We start from the raw sequence: 15,373 nt of genomic DNA, 5'->3' as shown, positions 1-15,373 counted from the left end.
CACTACCTCCTCGCCTTGCTACTTCAGCCCCGGTCTCGGACTCGGACTTGGACTCGAACTCGGACTTCGCAAAACCGACACGGCAACACCCGGGCGAGACCTCCCGGACTGACTCTCCCTCGCGCGTGTCCGGTCCGACGCAGACGCCTGACAACCTCTTGCGCTCAGCGTGCTAGTAGTCTGAGGCAACTGTGCCTTCTCCTACACGAACGGGGCAGGGCTCTCGCTTCCTGCTACACGTCCTCGACTCGAAACCTTCCTTGCGGCTCTTCGCCGACGACTGGCTCAGGAAGAACAACCGTCGTTTCCTTCTGTCGCCCTGTCGCTTTGTCGTTCCGACTTGACTCACCTCGCTCCTGGAGTGGCCGCAAACGGAAACGCACACTCTTGCGCTCGCTCCCACCGCTCGGTCCGACGCTTTGCTTCCTCAGCTCCCTTGCGGTACTCACAGCGTTTCACGAGAACTGCTCCTGTGCTCGCTTCCAGAACCGGTGAAGCTTTCGCTCGCTTCGACGCTGTCTTTGTTACCCTCCGGCTTTCGACTCGTGCGACTCGACTCTCTCCCTCTCTCTCTTCGGTGCCCAACTCTCACTCGGCTTGCACAACAGACGCAGCTTTCGCCACCTTCTCCCAACTCAACAACACACCTTCCCCCTGCGTGAAAGCCCCAACCAGCCCGTCACAAGGCTGCCGACGTGGCCGACGCTCTGCTACCTCGGCTGTCTCTTCTTTCTCCTCGTGACAACTTGCCCTTTGCACGGTGCTGAAACCTTGGTCCGGCAGCTTGTCGCAACAACGCTGCAAGTGACAGTGTCCGACTGACCTTCCGTCCCAGTTTTGGCTTCCCTCACACTTTGCGCCTCTTCCTGGTCGCTTCCAACCCCTGCCTGTAGCAGAGCCGTTCGCGAGCAACAAGCTGTCTCACTGTTTGCTGTGTTCCTCTCGTGCGCCTGCGAGCACCGCAAGAACCACGGCTTCGCTATTCGAGCTCGCTTGAGAACGTCGTGACCAAGCTCCACCTCGAGGCGTTCTTTCGCCTCTCCTTCGCTCGCAACCGTGTGGCTGGCCTAGAGCTACTGCTTCTCGGTCGAAACGGGTGAGAACAAAGAGAGTGAGTGCGTGGGGGGCGAAAGTTCGAAGACCGCGACTCGCGAGTCGGCTTCAGGCGCGTACGCTTGTCCCCTTCGGACGCTTCCTCTTCTCTGACGCGTTCTGAACTGCTTCGTTGCCTCACTGCTTCGACTTCACGAACGGGTGGACGCTACTACACCAAGACTCGCTTGCCTCGAAACGCTCGAACCTCGGTACTCGAACCAAGCTCTACTCAACTCTTTTGCCAAGTTCTGTGCTCCTTCGTCCTCCAGCTGTCTTGTCGCAGCTAAGTTGACCAAGAACGGCGTGCTCGGTCAGTACTCCGGGGCCAGTTCAAGGAGACTAGCTCGGGTGCTGTTTGTGCCCTTTCGTCCCGCGAAAAGTACTCTGGCTCTCTTGCCTTCTTGACTGTCCAGGCTTTACAAAACTTCTCGAGCCCGCGACTTGAAGGTCTTCCTCGTGAACGAGCCGTGAACGAGCGAGACGACCGCGTTGGAAGGCGGTGAAAGCAAAGCGCGCGTGCGCAAAGCAAACTAGACTTGGAGCGCGTGCTCAAGCAGAAGACCGTGCTCTGCGGTCTCGTGCCGTTACGTTGGCTGTTACCTTGCCGTCTCGAGCAGGAACACCCTTGGAGCGGCAGCTCGACCTTCCACACGCACAAAAAGGGGTTTTTTTTTTGCAGAGGTCCGCACTTTGAGGTTTGCCTGCTTCTTCTCCCAACTGGAGACAAGCGAAGGCACAGAGCTGACTTGAGGCCCTCTGCGAGACACTTGGCTAGTAACACAACTTGACAGGACACTTTGCGCAAAGAGCCAGAACCGCGAAGAGGGCTAAGTCGCGCACGGGTTAGCTCGTACGTTTGGGGTCCGCTCGCGTACCTGCGCGCACTGAAACCTATCATAGCCCTGACCTCAGCGGCCAGTTTGTGGGGAAAGGGTGGTCTGGGCTAGGGCTAAGAAGAGGAGAAAAAAGGACAAAATCGCCGTAAGAGTCTGACAGTAAAGCGCGCAAGGTTACTGATGCCCGAACTTACGTACTGTTCAGAGAAAAGCTGCGTTAGCAGTCACCTCTGGGGCAGAGACCTTGCCTGGGGTTTCCTTGCAACTGAAAACTAGGTCTCGCAATAGGCCTCGAGCATTCACTTATTCGCTTCTTGTCGTTTCCTCGTCGTTTCCTCCTTGTTTCGCTCTGGTTCAAGCGCTTACTCCACTGCACTGCCTCGAGCTAACGCTTGCGAGGACCCTGCAGTACTGGACCTCGCTCCACTCGAAATGCTCTGTTGGCGCTTGAAAAGGTTGGCGATTTAGGGATTACCTACCTTCTTCCCGTTCTTTTTGCTTTCTCGCGAACGCGCAGCAAGGGGAGTCGGTGATGCTTGATCTCGGAATCTGCAAGGTCGACACTATTGTCGTTTTGATGACACCCAGAGACTAGTCACAAGAGGGAAAGGAAAAAAAAAGAAAAGATAGCGAGACAAAATGAGCTTGTTAGGTACAAATAGAATCCCGCGAGAAGCCGCAAAAAACGAAAATAGTGGCAGTACAAGGAGGGGTATGGCGTTCAAGAACAATAAGAGGGCGAAGCGAGGAACGAGTGAGAGAGCCTGGCGGGTTTGAGCACGTCTACTCGATCGTGTCTCCGAGGGGTTTCTGCCAAGGAGAGCAGCAGTAGTTGTTAGAACGAAAGCACCAACGAGCTGTCTATCGAGGACGAGCTTACGAGAGTAGGGTGAAGAGTCATTTGGTGCAAAGCTTTTCCGGCAGCAACCTGTAAAATTCGATTACGCAATCAGCTTTCCTGTCCGCATCAAGTCTGCGCGTTGGCACTCACCATCGGGTAGCAGTGCTCTTTGGCCGTGATCCTCGCTTCAAAGAGCACGGGCTTGTTGTTGTCGTACTCCATGAACTCTTTCATCTTGGCAGGCAAATCGGCGAGCGAGTCGCATCGGATCGCGTGGACGCGCATCGACTTGGCAAGCGCGACGAAATCGGGGTTGGTCATTTTGGTGTGCGAGTATCGCTTCTCGTAGAAGAGATCTGAACAGCAGCAATAAGAACAGATGAGCGAGCTTCGAGAGGGTGCAAACTAGTGACAAGCGGGGCTCACCTTGCCATTGCAGAACCATTCCTTGGAACTCGTTGTTGAGGACAAGAGTCTTGACTCCAATGTTGTACTGAGAAGCGGTCGCGAGCTCCATGGCGGTCATCGAGAACGAGGCGTCACCGTCAATATCGACAACGATCTTTTCCGGGGCTGCAACCTTGGCTCCGATGGCCGATGGGAGTCCGTAACCCATAGTCTATTGAAGCCAAGTTTGTCAGTTGTTGCGGTCAAAAGATCCAAGCAGAAAGGAAGAGAGCTCACTCCGAGACCTCCAGACGAGACCCAAGTGCGAGGATGCCTCCAGCGGTAGTGCTGGGCAGCCCACATCTGATGTTGTCCAACACCGGTCGAAACGATGACTTTCTCCTTGCCGTAGGCCTCGCACCAGTCGTTGAGCGCCTCGACGACCTCTTGCGGCTTCATGAGCTCGCCCTTGGACGGGTCCGAAGGAACGTAGGTGAACGGGTAATCTTGCTTCCACTGCTTGATCTTGTCGAACCATTCGGTGCGGGCCGGCGCTTGTCCCGGCAAGAGGGGCAGAAGTTGCGAGATCGACTCGAGCACGTCGCCGGTGATGGCAACGTTGGCGTTGATGACCTTGTTGACGTTCTTGGGCTGGATCTCAAAGTGGATGATACCTCCGGTACCTTGCGCAGCGGCCGCTCGGGCTGCAGGGGCAAAAGCTGCGGAAACAAACGCGAACGAACGAGTCAGTTCTTCGCTCGAGTTTCTGAAGAGAAGAAAGGAAAAGGACATACTGTCGACGCGACCCGTAACACGGTCGTCGAATCGAGCTCCGAGGGCGATAATGACATCGGCAGACTGCATCGCCAAGTTGGCGTACGCGGAACCGTGCATGCCGAGCATGTGCAGCGAGTGGCTCTCGTCGAGTTCGTCGAACGCTCCAAGACCCATCAAGGTGGTCGTGACGGGGATGTTGCCCTCCTTACTGAGGCGCTTGAGCAACTCGGGACCTTCTGGAGTCGAGAGCATACCCTGTCCGGCATAGATGACGGGGCGCTTCGCGTTCGCGATCAAGTCGGCCGCGCGTTGGAGTGCTGCATCCGAGATCGGCTTGGCCTCACCGCCGAGTTGCGAAGTGGCGGTGTGGATGCGTTGGCGCGACGGGAGGTTGTGTTCGACGAGTTCCGGGTGAGTGTAGCGGTGCGGGATCGCCTGGCGCAGGATACCGGCCGTGACATCTTTCGGCAGGTCGACGAGGACGGGACCGGGTCGACCCGAGGTGGCAATCTTGAACGCCTCGTTGATGCGGCGGGGCAATTCGGCAATGTCCTTGACCATGACGTTCCACTTGGTGCACGAGCGCGAGATGCCGACGACGTCGGCCTCCTGGAAGGCGTCGGATCCGATCGCCGAAGTCGCGACCTGGCCGCAGAACACGACGAGTGGAGTACCGTCCGAGAGGGCGTCTTGCATCGGCGTGATGACGTTGGTTGCACCGGGTCCGGACGTGACGAGCACGACTCCCGGCTTGCCCGAGACGCGGGCGTATCCTTCGGCCATGTGTCCGGCACCTTGCTCGTGGCGCGGGAGGACAAAGTCAAAGTTGGGCGAGTTGTAGATGGCGTCAAACACGGGCAAGATGGCGCCTCCCGGGTAACCAAACACTTTCTCGACCTTGTGGCGGAGCATCATCTCGTGGAAGATCTGTCCTCCCGAGAGTCCAATGAAGGACGAGTCGAGGTCGTTTGCGTTCTGGCGCGGGGCGGCGAGCGGCGATGGGTTCGTGCCAGATTCCGACTTGGGCACCTGCTGGAAGGTCGGTGCAGGTTTCGGTCGGCTATTGGATATGGATGCGAGCGAGATGTGATCAGCTAGGTTGACTCGAAGCCGGATCGAGGCGAGCCCGCGCAATACGGCAGGAGGGACACTCACGTCGCAAGCTGAGCCTCAATCTTGGTCGTCGCCGTGGCAAGGGTGCGAGCCTGCTGTCCAGCTCGAAGGGCCGGGCGAGCGGGAGTGGCGATCGAAGCGGATGCGGGCGAGGCCGCGGGGGCGGAACGGAGCGCGCGCGAGGAAGACGCAAACGTGCGGCGCATGATGACTGTTCCGAGCAAAGGGTGGGACACTGGGCGGACGAGTCGAAAGGCGAGGAGGAGAGCACGAGAGTTTGCGGAATCAGGGCGGGGAGAAGTCCGGCAAAAGATTCTCGGCTCTCGAGTAAATTCGCGCTTGACTCGGCACCGCCCATTGACAATTACTGTAGGCCGCTTGACCCAAAAGTTGCGCATGTCAACGTCTAAAGTCATATCTATTGCTCGTCGTCACTCAGATTTGCGAGCCGTAACCTATCCCCGAGCGCATCCCCATCGTCGTCGTCGTCATCACTCGCCGGGTCCGTCCGCTCGTACTGTGACAAGTCGATCGCGACGTCTCCCTCGTCTCCAAACACGGCATCCGAACCCACGAGCGTTGCGTCCGACTCGAACAATTGTCGTCCTGGTGGAAACAAGGTGAGGGAGCGCGTCAATTCCTGCAGACAGGAGGAACGAGACGAGGAGTAATTTCACCTGTCAGTTTCGCGAGGTATCGCTTCGTCTCTTCTCGCTCTTTGCCTGGCAAGAGTTTGAGTCGTTCCTGCTCTTCCTTCTTGCGCAAGTCGGCCATCTCCTTTTCAAACTTGACTGCCCATGCTGCGAACGACGCTTGCGTGACTTGGGTCCCTTGTCGCTTCTTTGCGATGGCCTGAAATACACGGACAACTCAAGAGTCAGGGCTTGTGTGCGCGCAAACAGTCAGTCATGACTGTACTCACCTCTTCCTCCTTGCGGTATCGCTCGTCGTCTTCGCGCGCTATCCGTTCTTTCCGTTGGACAAACATGTCGCCAATCAGTTCGCGCAGTTGCAAACTCAGTGTGTACACCATGGCCTGTTGTTGAGAAAGGATTCTTGTCAGCAACCGAGAGAAGGACGAGCGCTCATTAGAAGAAGGCTTGCCATTCCGAGCGACTCTTCTGCCGAGGTTTTCAGTCCCGCGAGCAAAAACTGTTCCTCGTCGGGTTCAAGTTCGCCCTCGACGACTTCTATCTCCATATCGGGTAATTCGTCCGGGTAGGTTGGAGTGTAGGTGATGATCAGGTTCAAGATGTCTGTGAAATCGATATTGATCTCAGCATTATGCGCGGATCGAGGCACCACGAGATGAAACGGACAAGGGTTCGATTCGTTCTGATTCTCGGGTTCGACCTGGATCGAGATCTTGTCTTCCGAGAGGACTGGAACGAGTACGACAGGTGAGCAAAGACAGTTCAAAGTGGGGAGAATCTGCGTAGGAGAAACCCGATGCGGTTCGGGCTGGCATCGTTGGCAACGTACTTTGGAGTTCGTCCGGAAAGATGCTCTCGAGAACCTCGAGTTCGGATGCTCGCTCCTCGGCATAGTCTAGCATGGTCGAGCGAGACTGTGTGAGAACTTGGCGTGCGTTCGAGCGTTTACGTACCGACTTTAAGCAACTGACCTGTCATGGTATAGGTAGAGTCTCCTATCGAGCGAAGTCGCCGCGAGTGATGTTGTTGATGAGGTTGATCAATCAACCCCGCGACAACGACGACGACGACGGCATCTCGCTTCATTCAACTCACTCGCTCGACCGACTATTCGCTTTGCACTCGTCGCTCGCCATCCAACCTATGTTCTGCCCCGCAGGTCTTGCCTGACGACTTTACGCTCCGGATTCTACTTGCTCGGGAGACGCACTACGATCATCTGCTGCCTCATGTTGTTTCGCTCGCTCAGGCAGACAGCAGGAACGACACGTGCCGCTCCGGCGAACTCGGTCCACAACCTTTTCCGTTCGAAAACCGGCAACGGATTTAACCTCGACCTCGACCCCGATCCCGATTCGACCAGCGTCTTCAAATCTCTCGGCGAGGCTCTCGGGGAAAGGTGTTCTGTGTGCAACGGATGACAGGCTCGAAAGCTTTGTCGTCAAATGCGCGAGAATTGACGAGACTGTAAAAGGTCATTCAGTCGTTCATCTTTCTCTATTGCTCGCTAGCCCGCTCGACTACTAGCTGTTTTTAGTTGGGAGAAGGAGAGTGAGAGGTATGCAAGGTACGAGTAATGTGGAATATAGGAACAGCCAAAAAAAACGTTCGAGAAGACAAGCAAAGCAAGGATTGAATCACGGGAGAAAAGTGCGTAAAGCTGTTCCAGAAACAGAGGTATCAAGCCGAGAGGAGGGGGATATGTGACGAAGTGGTTGACGAGTGATATCGATACAGCGACAAGATTCCAAGAAAGAGGCAAAAAAGAAAGACTAGAGCAGCAAGGAAGATGATAAGCAGGCAGAACGTCCGTCATGGGTTGCGGCTGACCAGGATGAGCTCAATAGTAGGTTTCGTAGCGGATCGATTGAGGCGTCTGCTGTCGACTGACCGAGACGTACGAGTCGCGGCGGTATATCGAAGGACGAGGAAGAGGGACAATGCGGTGTTGCTGTCGAGATGATGCACAACGCGGATCAGTTTGCTGAAGACTGGCAGGACAACGATGGCTCTTACCTCGTCGTTGAATGCACAATGCTGACGAGAGCAAGAGGGTCCGCGAGGACAATGGTGTCCGTCTATCCGCAAGTGAACGAGTTTGAGCTCTGTGTGAGGGCTGCTCGAAGAATAGAAGAAGCAGTCTCACAGATGCAATTGGCACCATCGGGGCACTCGACGCCATTCTGAACTGCGTTGCACAGATGCTGGACATTATCGATGGATTGTCAGCGAGCGAGCGAGACCGCGGGCATGATAGAGATCACTCGCAAATTTTGCACCGCGACGCATCTCGCTGATCTGATTCTCACTGAGATCATACAGATGGCAGAAGCGACAGCGGGGAACCTCGCACTCGCCTACGGGAAGAAGGTGTGGGTCAGTGCGCAAATTTGGAGTGCTTCTCCTGTGCTTGAAGGACTTTTACCAAGAAGATAGTACGCGTTACTGCACACCGATCGCCAACCGCTGTCAGTCCCACCGAGACGACGGTGCGATATGCTGTTGGGTGTAAGGCTCACCAAGGAGGTGGGTTCTGCTTGCTCATGCTTTTCGTCGGGTCAATTTGCGGCTTGAACGTAGCCACCGGCACGACGGGGACCCAGCGCTTGCCGTCCCAGCGACACGAGACTGGTGCAGTAGGTAAAGTCGTCTGAAGGAAACCCTCGAGCTGTCAGTCAGGCCTATCTCTCCTCAACGAGAAACAGGATAGTAGCCAAAAACAAAGCGCACTTGGATAAACGAACCCGTGTCGTCATCGTTGTTCAGGCCAAAGACGAGGTTCGCGGTGCCCGTGGCGATCGTTTCGAGTTGCAAGTCGTCGCGATCTCGTTTGAGCTGATCGACTTGATGCCTCAACCTCGCCACCTCGTCGCTCAACTGATAGCATTTCCACCTCCATTCCTCGGCCTTGCGCGTGCAATCCTTCACCTGCGCCCTCCACATGGCATTAAGCCCATCTTCGAGGTGCAAGATGCGACGGTTCGAGTTAAGGTCGGGTCCGAAAGTCGTATCGTTGAACGGATCAAAGTACGAAGACGCCGACGAAATCGACTCTGATTCGGGACTCGTAGGCGATCCATGATCCCATGCTGGGACAGACGAGCTTGCCGAAGACCACGAGTATCGACACGTGCTCATTGAGGCGTACGCGACAGAGAGAGAGAGACGTGAAGCAGAGAGAAGGGGCACCGCAAGAGAGCGAGCGCGAGCTGCATGTCCGAGAGGATCCGAGGTTTAGAGTTCTAAGAATACCGGCGATCACCGCGTTCGAAGCCTTCCAAGAGCTCGACAACATTTCGGACACGGCGAAGAATGTTTCTGGGTTCCAACTATGCGCTCGATTGACTCGAGAAGGTGGAAGATCGCGCTTATTCTGCATGTTTCCCGTTCTACTTAACGGAAATCTACGTAGAGGTGGCAAGTCTGACAAACTCGACGATCTGATCCACGTAGGATTCGGGGAGGTTGTGCACGTTGACAAAATCTCGAGCTGCTTGCAGCTCGTCGTCTGCGGTTTTGAAACGCGTCGTCAGCTTTCACGTGTCAAGCTCAGTAGACGGGCGAGCTAACCTTCTAGGTTGTATGGAAAGGGGATCGGCGTTACATCATCGCTCACGTCGATTTGAAACACGAAATCGTACTGTTTGCCTTGATGAACCATCTTGTTCCGTGCTGTCTCGCTACGTTCCTCTTCTTCCGGCTCGTCAACAACTTGGCCGAGCTCCTCCCATCGCGATCCGTCCCACTGCAAGCGCATCGAGCGTGAGCAAGAAGCGACGAAAAGTGGAGACGAGAGAGCGAGTACAAAGCTCACTTGGTAGGCTTTAACGACCCCGCGATCTCGTACCAGTTTCATCTCACCTTCTCGTACGCCGGGGTTTCCAAGAACAGTTGAATCGACGGCGCTTTCAGCGATCTTGTCTTGCCTGTTAGGCTCGAAGCAAGGAGACATCAGCGAAACAAGATGATTCCGAGCGTTCAAGGCTCAGCAGGCACGTGCCTTGGCTTCTTCTTCGCCTCGAGTGCCTTGATTAACGTCTCGTATTCGACTTGAACTTGTTCGTTCGCCTTTCTTGCGTGGCTGCGAGTAAAAATCCAGATTCGGTTGTCGGAACAACCGCACGCGAGATCCCCATTTGGCAGTACCGCCAGCGACCAAACTTTCATACAATATCAGCCTGACCGTGCTCGAGAGTACAAGAAAGAGAGAGAGGAAATCAAGGTACCCGACAGGGCGGGAACTTGGATCACTTGATCGCACTCGCCACTCGTCTCGTTCCAGATCTTGACGAGACCGTCCTCTCCCGAACTCGCGAGTCCGCCGTGTCGAGGTATCGAAACCAGCGAATACACGAAATCCTCGTGGCGCAACACGGTCAAGGCGTCTCCGGAAGCGAAATCCCAGATTCGAATCGTTCTGGAGGTCACGCATCCGTCAGTACACGATACATGAATCGTTTCACTCACAGCCGAGAATTGAACTGACCCGTCATTCGAAGCCGATGCAAACAGCGTCGAGCCGGGATCGTCGGGCAAGACTCGCGACAATGCTCGGACCGGACCAGTGTGTCCCTTGAACAAATGGCGCACGTTGATACCGCTGAACAGTCGCACGTAGTTGTCGGCAGCCGCTACAAGGAAACAAGAATCGCAGCGAATCAGCTTGGTTGTCAAGTCAAACTCTCTCGCCACTCGTTCGGGCGATCGAGCTATTGAAAAAGGAAGGGGAGGTAGACTCAACCCGTCAAGCACAGTTCGTCCTCGTGTTCGATCAAGAGCACATCCCAAACCGCCGCTCGATGTTCAGTCAGAACTCGCTCGCAGGTCCACGTCTCGGTGTTCCAGATCCTCGCCGTCATGTCCCAACTCGCACTCGCGATCCATTTCCCTCGCGGGTCGGTGTGAAGGGCGCAGACGTTGTGCGCGTGTCCAAAGAGTGTCTCGATGGGATTCTCTGAAGAGTCGACGAGAGAGAGCGAGTAGACTTGGATCAGGCTGTCACTTCCGGCCGTGACGAGATAGCCGGGATCATCTACAAAGAGTTCTGTAGCTGTTTAGCTTGTATAATCGATCGACAGCGAGCCGGGAAGTGTCACAAACCGAGAGGCACCACCTCGGCACGATCACGGCGCACGAGATGACACACTGCGTTGATGTAGCCCTCGTGACCTCGTTCCCAAACTCCGTCTCGAGTCCACTCGGTAGTCGGTTTCGTCCAGCGTCTCGCGGTGCTGTCGCGAGAGGCCGAGAACAACGTCGAGTCGGATCCAGGAGCGAGCGATCTCACGTCGTCCGTGTGCCCCGACAACACTGCCGAGACTTGATACGGAGCAGCAGGAAGCGCGCTTTGCGTCATAGCGATAAGGGAGGGAGAACAAGTTGCGGTGAATTGCGATTTCTACATTCGATTCTTTCTATACAGTATAAAGCTGATACAAATGCTCGTGCGTCAAGTGCGATAGAAGGAAGTGGTCCTAATCAAGGCTTTACAATTTGGCGGGGAACAGATCGGCGTACTGCACGTGTTCAACAAGAGGCATTAGTCAAATTCAACACAAATAGAGGAAAGAAAGAAAGCATGTTTACCTCTTTGACGGGTCGGGCGAAAGGAGCTCGTTCCTGCCGGACCCTCCACTCGTCCCGATTGACAATCTCCTCGTAGCCTTCGAGCGGTCGTCGCTCCCTCAACTTTTCAATCTCGGTCGTCATGCGCTCGACCTCGGCGTCCCCCTTGCCATTCGCGCGGATGACCTTCTCGGCAAACTGTTTCGCTTGGTCGACCGTGGGACGCGACGCGGCAAACTGCGCAATCTGGTCCGCATCAGGTACAGGCGAGAGTTGAAGCGCTTCGAACGTCGGGACGAGCGACTCGATCTGTTCGGGCAAGAGTCGGTGCGAATCGAGGTGGATAGACAGGCGTCGGATCGGGTTCGTCGGAGTCGCGAAGAAGTACTTCTTGAAGAACTCGACGAGCGACTCTTTCGTGAGCGACTGGATCATGTCGGCATCGCGCCAGCGTTGTTCAAAGTCGTACCATCCGCAGTGGATGTTGACCCACAGGTGAGACGATCTTGAGTTTGAGACGATTGAGACGAGAGTGAGCAATCTTGCAATCTTCCTACGGACTTGCACAGAGAAAAGGACTCACTCTTGCCACAGGTTCTTGTGGTCTTCGAGCTTCTTGGCTCGAACCGCTTCTTTGTACTTGTTGAACTCTTCGTCGCTCATGGCTTCCATCGTCTTCAAGAACTCGGTCCAGAATGCGTCGATTCGGGTCTCGACAAACGCGGCGTCCTTCTCGGATTGGACAATCACTCGAAGTCCCATGAATGCGATCGATTTGCGCGGACCCGACGACACGATGTATCCGAGTTGTTCCTTTGCGCGCAGGACGTCGAACAAGGGTTCCGATACGATGTGTCCAAACACGGAGAGTTTGCACCTCAACTCGTCGTCGTGCAAGTTCCCGACATACGTGAATTGCTCGATCGCCGAGTTGTTGTTGTCCGGGTTCCCTCCAAATTGTCTCAAGACGTGCTTGCCTTGCGGAACGATCAAAGCCTGATGAGACCTGAGTTCCTCTACCGTGAGAGGTTCGGGCGCGAGGATCTTCTCGACCTCGTCCGCGAGTTCGATCGCTTCGTGTTTGAGCATGTTGCCGTGTACAAACGATTCGATGTGGAGTCTCGACAAGACTCGAGCAATGTGTTTTTGCAACGATTCCGGCGTGATCTCTGCGTTGACACCCAAAATCATGCAGAGCGGTTCAGCACCGATCGGGCGAGATTCTGGAAGCGAGAGGATGAAATCTCACGGTTGAGAGCTTCGAGTTTTTGTGGAACCGTGTACGAGAGGGCTTGCGTCAAGTGAGACGCATCGATCGCGACGTGCTGATACGGCTCCTCGAGGGCAAAGTTGACGTAAAGCCTCCGCAGCTGTTCACAAAGCACCGCTCAATGAGTGAGCACATGCTCTGCCGTACATGTCACAGAGTTCGATACGGAACGAACCTGATCAACGATGATGTCGAACCGTTTCTTGTCGACCTGCAAGTTCTTCATGCGGTCGACAACGACTTTGAGCAGGACTGCGAGCTTGTCGTTATACCCATCGGCACTCAACAAGATGCCGTCGCCTTGCTGTTCGAACGAGTACGACAATCCTGCCAGGTCGGCATCGTACGAGTATTCGTTCAACGAGTCTCGTACAAGCTCGGCAAACAAGCGGGACGCGACCGAATTGATCGCACTCGAATCGACTTCGGGACTACGATGCGCTCATTCAGGTTCAGCAAGCCATCCGCAATTTAAGATGTAGGAGATCCAGGGCGTACGATCTGCAGAGGAAAAACGTGGCAGCGCGCGGCACCCACCACCGGTCGTCCTTCTTGTACCACACTCGACTCGTCGGAGTGTTCTTGAGGTTCAGCGGTCGTCTCGCCGGCTTGTCGACCGTAACTTTGTTTTTGATCTCGAGATCTTGCGGGACAAACTGGTTTGGTTCGGGTAGTGCCAGCCCAGGGAAATCTGCCGCGGTCGCCTTGGACTATATTCAACAACCAGCCGAGCATTCGAAAGAGAGTCAGCTCGAGCAAGGAGAGGAGAAAGTGAGAGAGAATCCTCACCTGAAGGATCTTGTCCGAAGTCTTCTCGATCGTGTATTCGGTACCGTACCACTTTTCTCGCTCCTGATACTCCCTTCCGCCAACCTCTTTCTGTGCGACGACAAACATGCGACAGTTCTGCGGGGTCAAGAGTTGCACCAACTCGTCGACTTGTTGAGGGTGCCACTCGGTGCACAACCAGGGCGCCGAGAGCAGTTTCGCGCGAGGGTAAGGTTTCGACATGGTCATGGACAACATCGAAGTCGTGTTTTGCGGCGACGATGCTTCTTTGAATCGGAACGCGAGTTGGGATAGAGCTGCGACCTCTTTGAACGTTTGTTCGCCAGGAGGGTTTGACCGCAGGAGCGCGATGTAGGCAAAGATCATCTGCGCAATTGATTCGTAATTGTCTGTTTGATAAGGGTTACGTCAAGAACGTGAGTGTTTGCCGGGTACACAGAGGACACTCGAGGAAGCATACCAAGTCCCTCCTGGGTCATGTCGACGTGAATCTTGAAAAACTCGAACCCGTTCGCACCGTTACCAGCTCCAGCGCTCATCCCGTTCGCCCACCCTCGTTCCTTGAGGAGACTGAGGATCGACCCTTTGCCTTCGTGTCCGATCAAGTGCGAGAGGAACCCTCCCGGCTTGGTCGAGTACCATTTCGACTCGTCCGGGAACGGGAACGTCAGCTCGAGCGAGCGAGTGTCGCGAACCGATTTGACAAACAAGGTACGCTGTCGAACGGTAGTTGCGAGACGAAAATCAGCATTCGAGAACACGTGAATAAAGACACGCAGACACAACGTACGCCCAGTTCGTTCGAAGTCAGAGGAGAGCCAGGGAAGTCGGGCGGGGAAAGGTTGCGGTTCTTGACGGGTGAGAACTGTTCGACGACGAGCTTTGTCGTTTCATCGAGAGATTCTGTTTCGAAATGATCGGGTCAGATATCGGGAATAGAAAATTTCGGAGAGGATCGAAAAGGTTATGCACCTTTGCTCAGGACGACGAGTTTCGAGACGTTTGCCGAATAGTGTCGCTCGCACCAGTCGATCAGACGTTTGCGAACATCAATCCCTTGCTTGATCGGTTCGTTCCACAGGGTCTCCTTGTTGCCAGTTCCAAACCTCCAGAACGCGTGGTGCTCCCTTGAACTTGTCGACTTGTCGAGCTGAAACAACCTCCACATGTCGGACTGCAAGTTTTTCGAGTTTTCTGAATGGACCGCGTTCGCCTCGCGTTCAGAACACTGCGGGTCAAAGTTGGGCGAGATGAAGAATTGGGCAAAACGATCCAATGCTGGCGCGAATGCGGAGGGAGCGACGTCAAAGAAGTAGCAGGTTTGATCCATGCCGGTGAATGCGTTCGACGAGCCTGAATGTTGGGTCAAAAACTCGGTGTAATCGTTCTCTTTCGGGTACTGCGATATCCCAGACGAGACGACAATCAGGTTCTTTCCCTTTTGACAGAAACGGGGGGAATCGAATGCTAACCTTTTCTGTGCCCATGAACATGAGGTGTTCGCAAAAGTGCGCGAGTCCCTGCAGGTCTTCGGGATCGGACAAGTGTCCAACTTTGACGTCCATTGCAGCAGAAGCTTTGTCTGCCTTGGGATCACTGATGATCAACGCTTCGAGTCCGTTTTCGAGCATGATCAAGCTGATTACGAGGTAAGGTCAGTGACGATAATTTTGTGGCAAAGAATGTCTCGGCGTGGCTTTCGTACCGGTATGCTTTGTCGTCGTTTGGAGACTGTTCGATGTCGCCCGAGAACTGTAGGTAATTGCCGACGCGGGTGTAGCCTTCGAGTGGAATGTCGAGTACCGAGGCAGAGTCCGCCATCGAGGTCGAAGTGGCGGAGGACGGGCGAGGTGTTCGCACGACAAACGGCGACGGAGCATCGAGGACGTACTGGGCCGCATGCGAGATGGTCATGACGGAGCGAGCAAGGGCGAGAGGGCGGTGAACGACGACAGGCGAGGCAGACAGCACCGGGCGGATACCCGCGCGAGAGAGGCTGCGAGGAGATGTATACACGCGAGGTGTAGGTCTGATCCGATACAGACTC

General features: G+C 55.2%; 5 protein-coding genes across 5 annotated transcripts; all 5 read right to left on the bottom strand.

Annotated features, from left to right (window-relative positions):
- Nucleotides 1-2,714: 2,714 nt before the first annotated feature.
- Nucleotides 2,715-5,255, bottom strand: ILV2 (acetolactate synthase catalytic subunit; the record flags this gene model as incomplete). The annotated part of the gene is made up of 7 exons (XM_076680713.1): nucleotides 2,715-2,741; nucleotides 2,812-2,859; nucleotides 2,923-3,128; nucleotides 3,199-3,391; nucleotides 3,457-3,878; nucleotides 3,954-4,996; nucleotides 5,092-5,255. 7 exons carry the CDS (start codon nucleotides 5,253-5,255, stop codon nucleotides 2,715-2,717), a joined length of 2,103 nt encoding a protein of 700 aa, XP_076532205.1.
- A 212-nt stretch (nucleotides 5,256-5,467) lies between these two features.
- Nucleotides 5,468-6,604, bottom strand: GIR2 (Gir2p; the record flags this gene model as incomplete). The annotated part of the gene is made up of 6 exons (XM_076680712.1): nucleotides 5,468-5,655; nucleotides 5,727-5,901; nucleotides 5,972-6,085; nucleotides 6,154-6,305; nucleotides 6,369-6,431; nucleotides 6,532-6,604. The coding sequence occupies 6 exons, from the start codon at nucleotides 6,602-6,604 to the stop codon at nucleotides 5,468-5,470; spliced, it is 765 nt and encodes a 254-aa protein (XP_076532204.1).
- Nucleotides 6,605-8,217: 1,613 nt separating this feature from the next.
- On the bottom strand, nucleotides 8,218-8,840 carry JCM15063_000817 (uncharacterized protein; the record flags this gene model as incomplete). Its single annotated transcript, XM_076680711.1, has 2 exons — nucleotides 8,218-8,352; nucleotides 8,433-8,840. 2 exons carry the CDS (start codon nucleotides 8,838-8,840, stop codon nucleotides 8,218-8,220), a joined length of 543 nt encoding a protein of 180 aa, XP_076532203.1.
- Nucleotides 8,841-9,106: 266 nt separating this feature from the next.
- On the bottom strand, nucleotides 9,107-11,058 carry JCM15063_000816 (uncharacterized protein; the record flags this gene model as incomplete). Its single annotated transcript, XM_076680710.1, has 8 exons — nucleotides 9,107-9,210; nucleotides 9,273-9,447; nucleotides 9,517-9,636; nucleotides 9,699-9,862; nucleotides 9,929-10,119; nucleotides 10,189-10,333; nucleotides 10,444-10,734; nucleotides 10,803-11,058. The coding sequence occupies 8 exons, from the start codon at nucleotides 11,056-11,058 to the stop codon at nucleotides 9,107-9,109; spliced, it is 1,446 nt and encodes a 481-aa protein (XP_076532202.1).
- A 130-nt stretch (nucleotides 11,059-11,188) lies between these two features.
- JCM15063_000815 (uncharacterized protein) lies at nucleotides 11,189-15,240 on the bottom strand (the record flags this gene model as incomplete). The annotated part of the gene is made up of 12 exons (XM_076680709.1): nucleotides 11,189-11,218; nucleotides 11,289-11,772; nucleotides 11,851-12,436; nucleotides 12,517-12,637; nucleotides 12,713-12,968; nucleotides 13,036-13,247; nucleotides 13,327-13,715; nucleotides 13,787-14,042; nucleotides 14,117-14,229; nucleotides 14,299-14,725; nucleotides 14,799-14,964; nucleotides 15,032-15,240. The coding sequence occupies 12 exons, from the start codon at nucleotides 15,238-15,240 to the stop codon at nucleotides 11,189-11,191; spliced, it is 3,249 nt and encodes a 1,082-aa protein (XP_076532201.1).
- Nucleotides 15,241-15,373: the final 133 nt, after the last annotated feature.

This window comes from Sporobolomyces koalae (genome assembly GCF_050403365.1).
Source record: "Sporobolomyces koalae JCM15063 DNA, S_koalae_JCM15063T_v1_ctg43, whole genome shotgun sequence".
Lineage (NCBI taxonomy): Eukaryota > Fungi > Basidiomycota > Microbotryomycetes > Sporidiobolales > Sporidiobolaceae > Sporobolomyces > Sporobolomyces koalae.
This window is presented reverse-complemented; position numbering and strand designations above follow the sequence as displayed.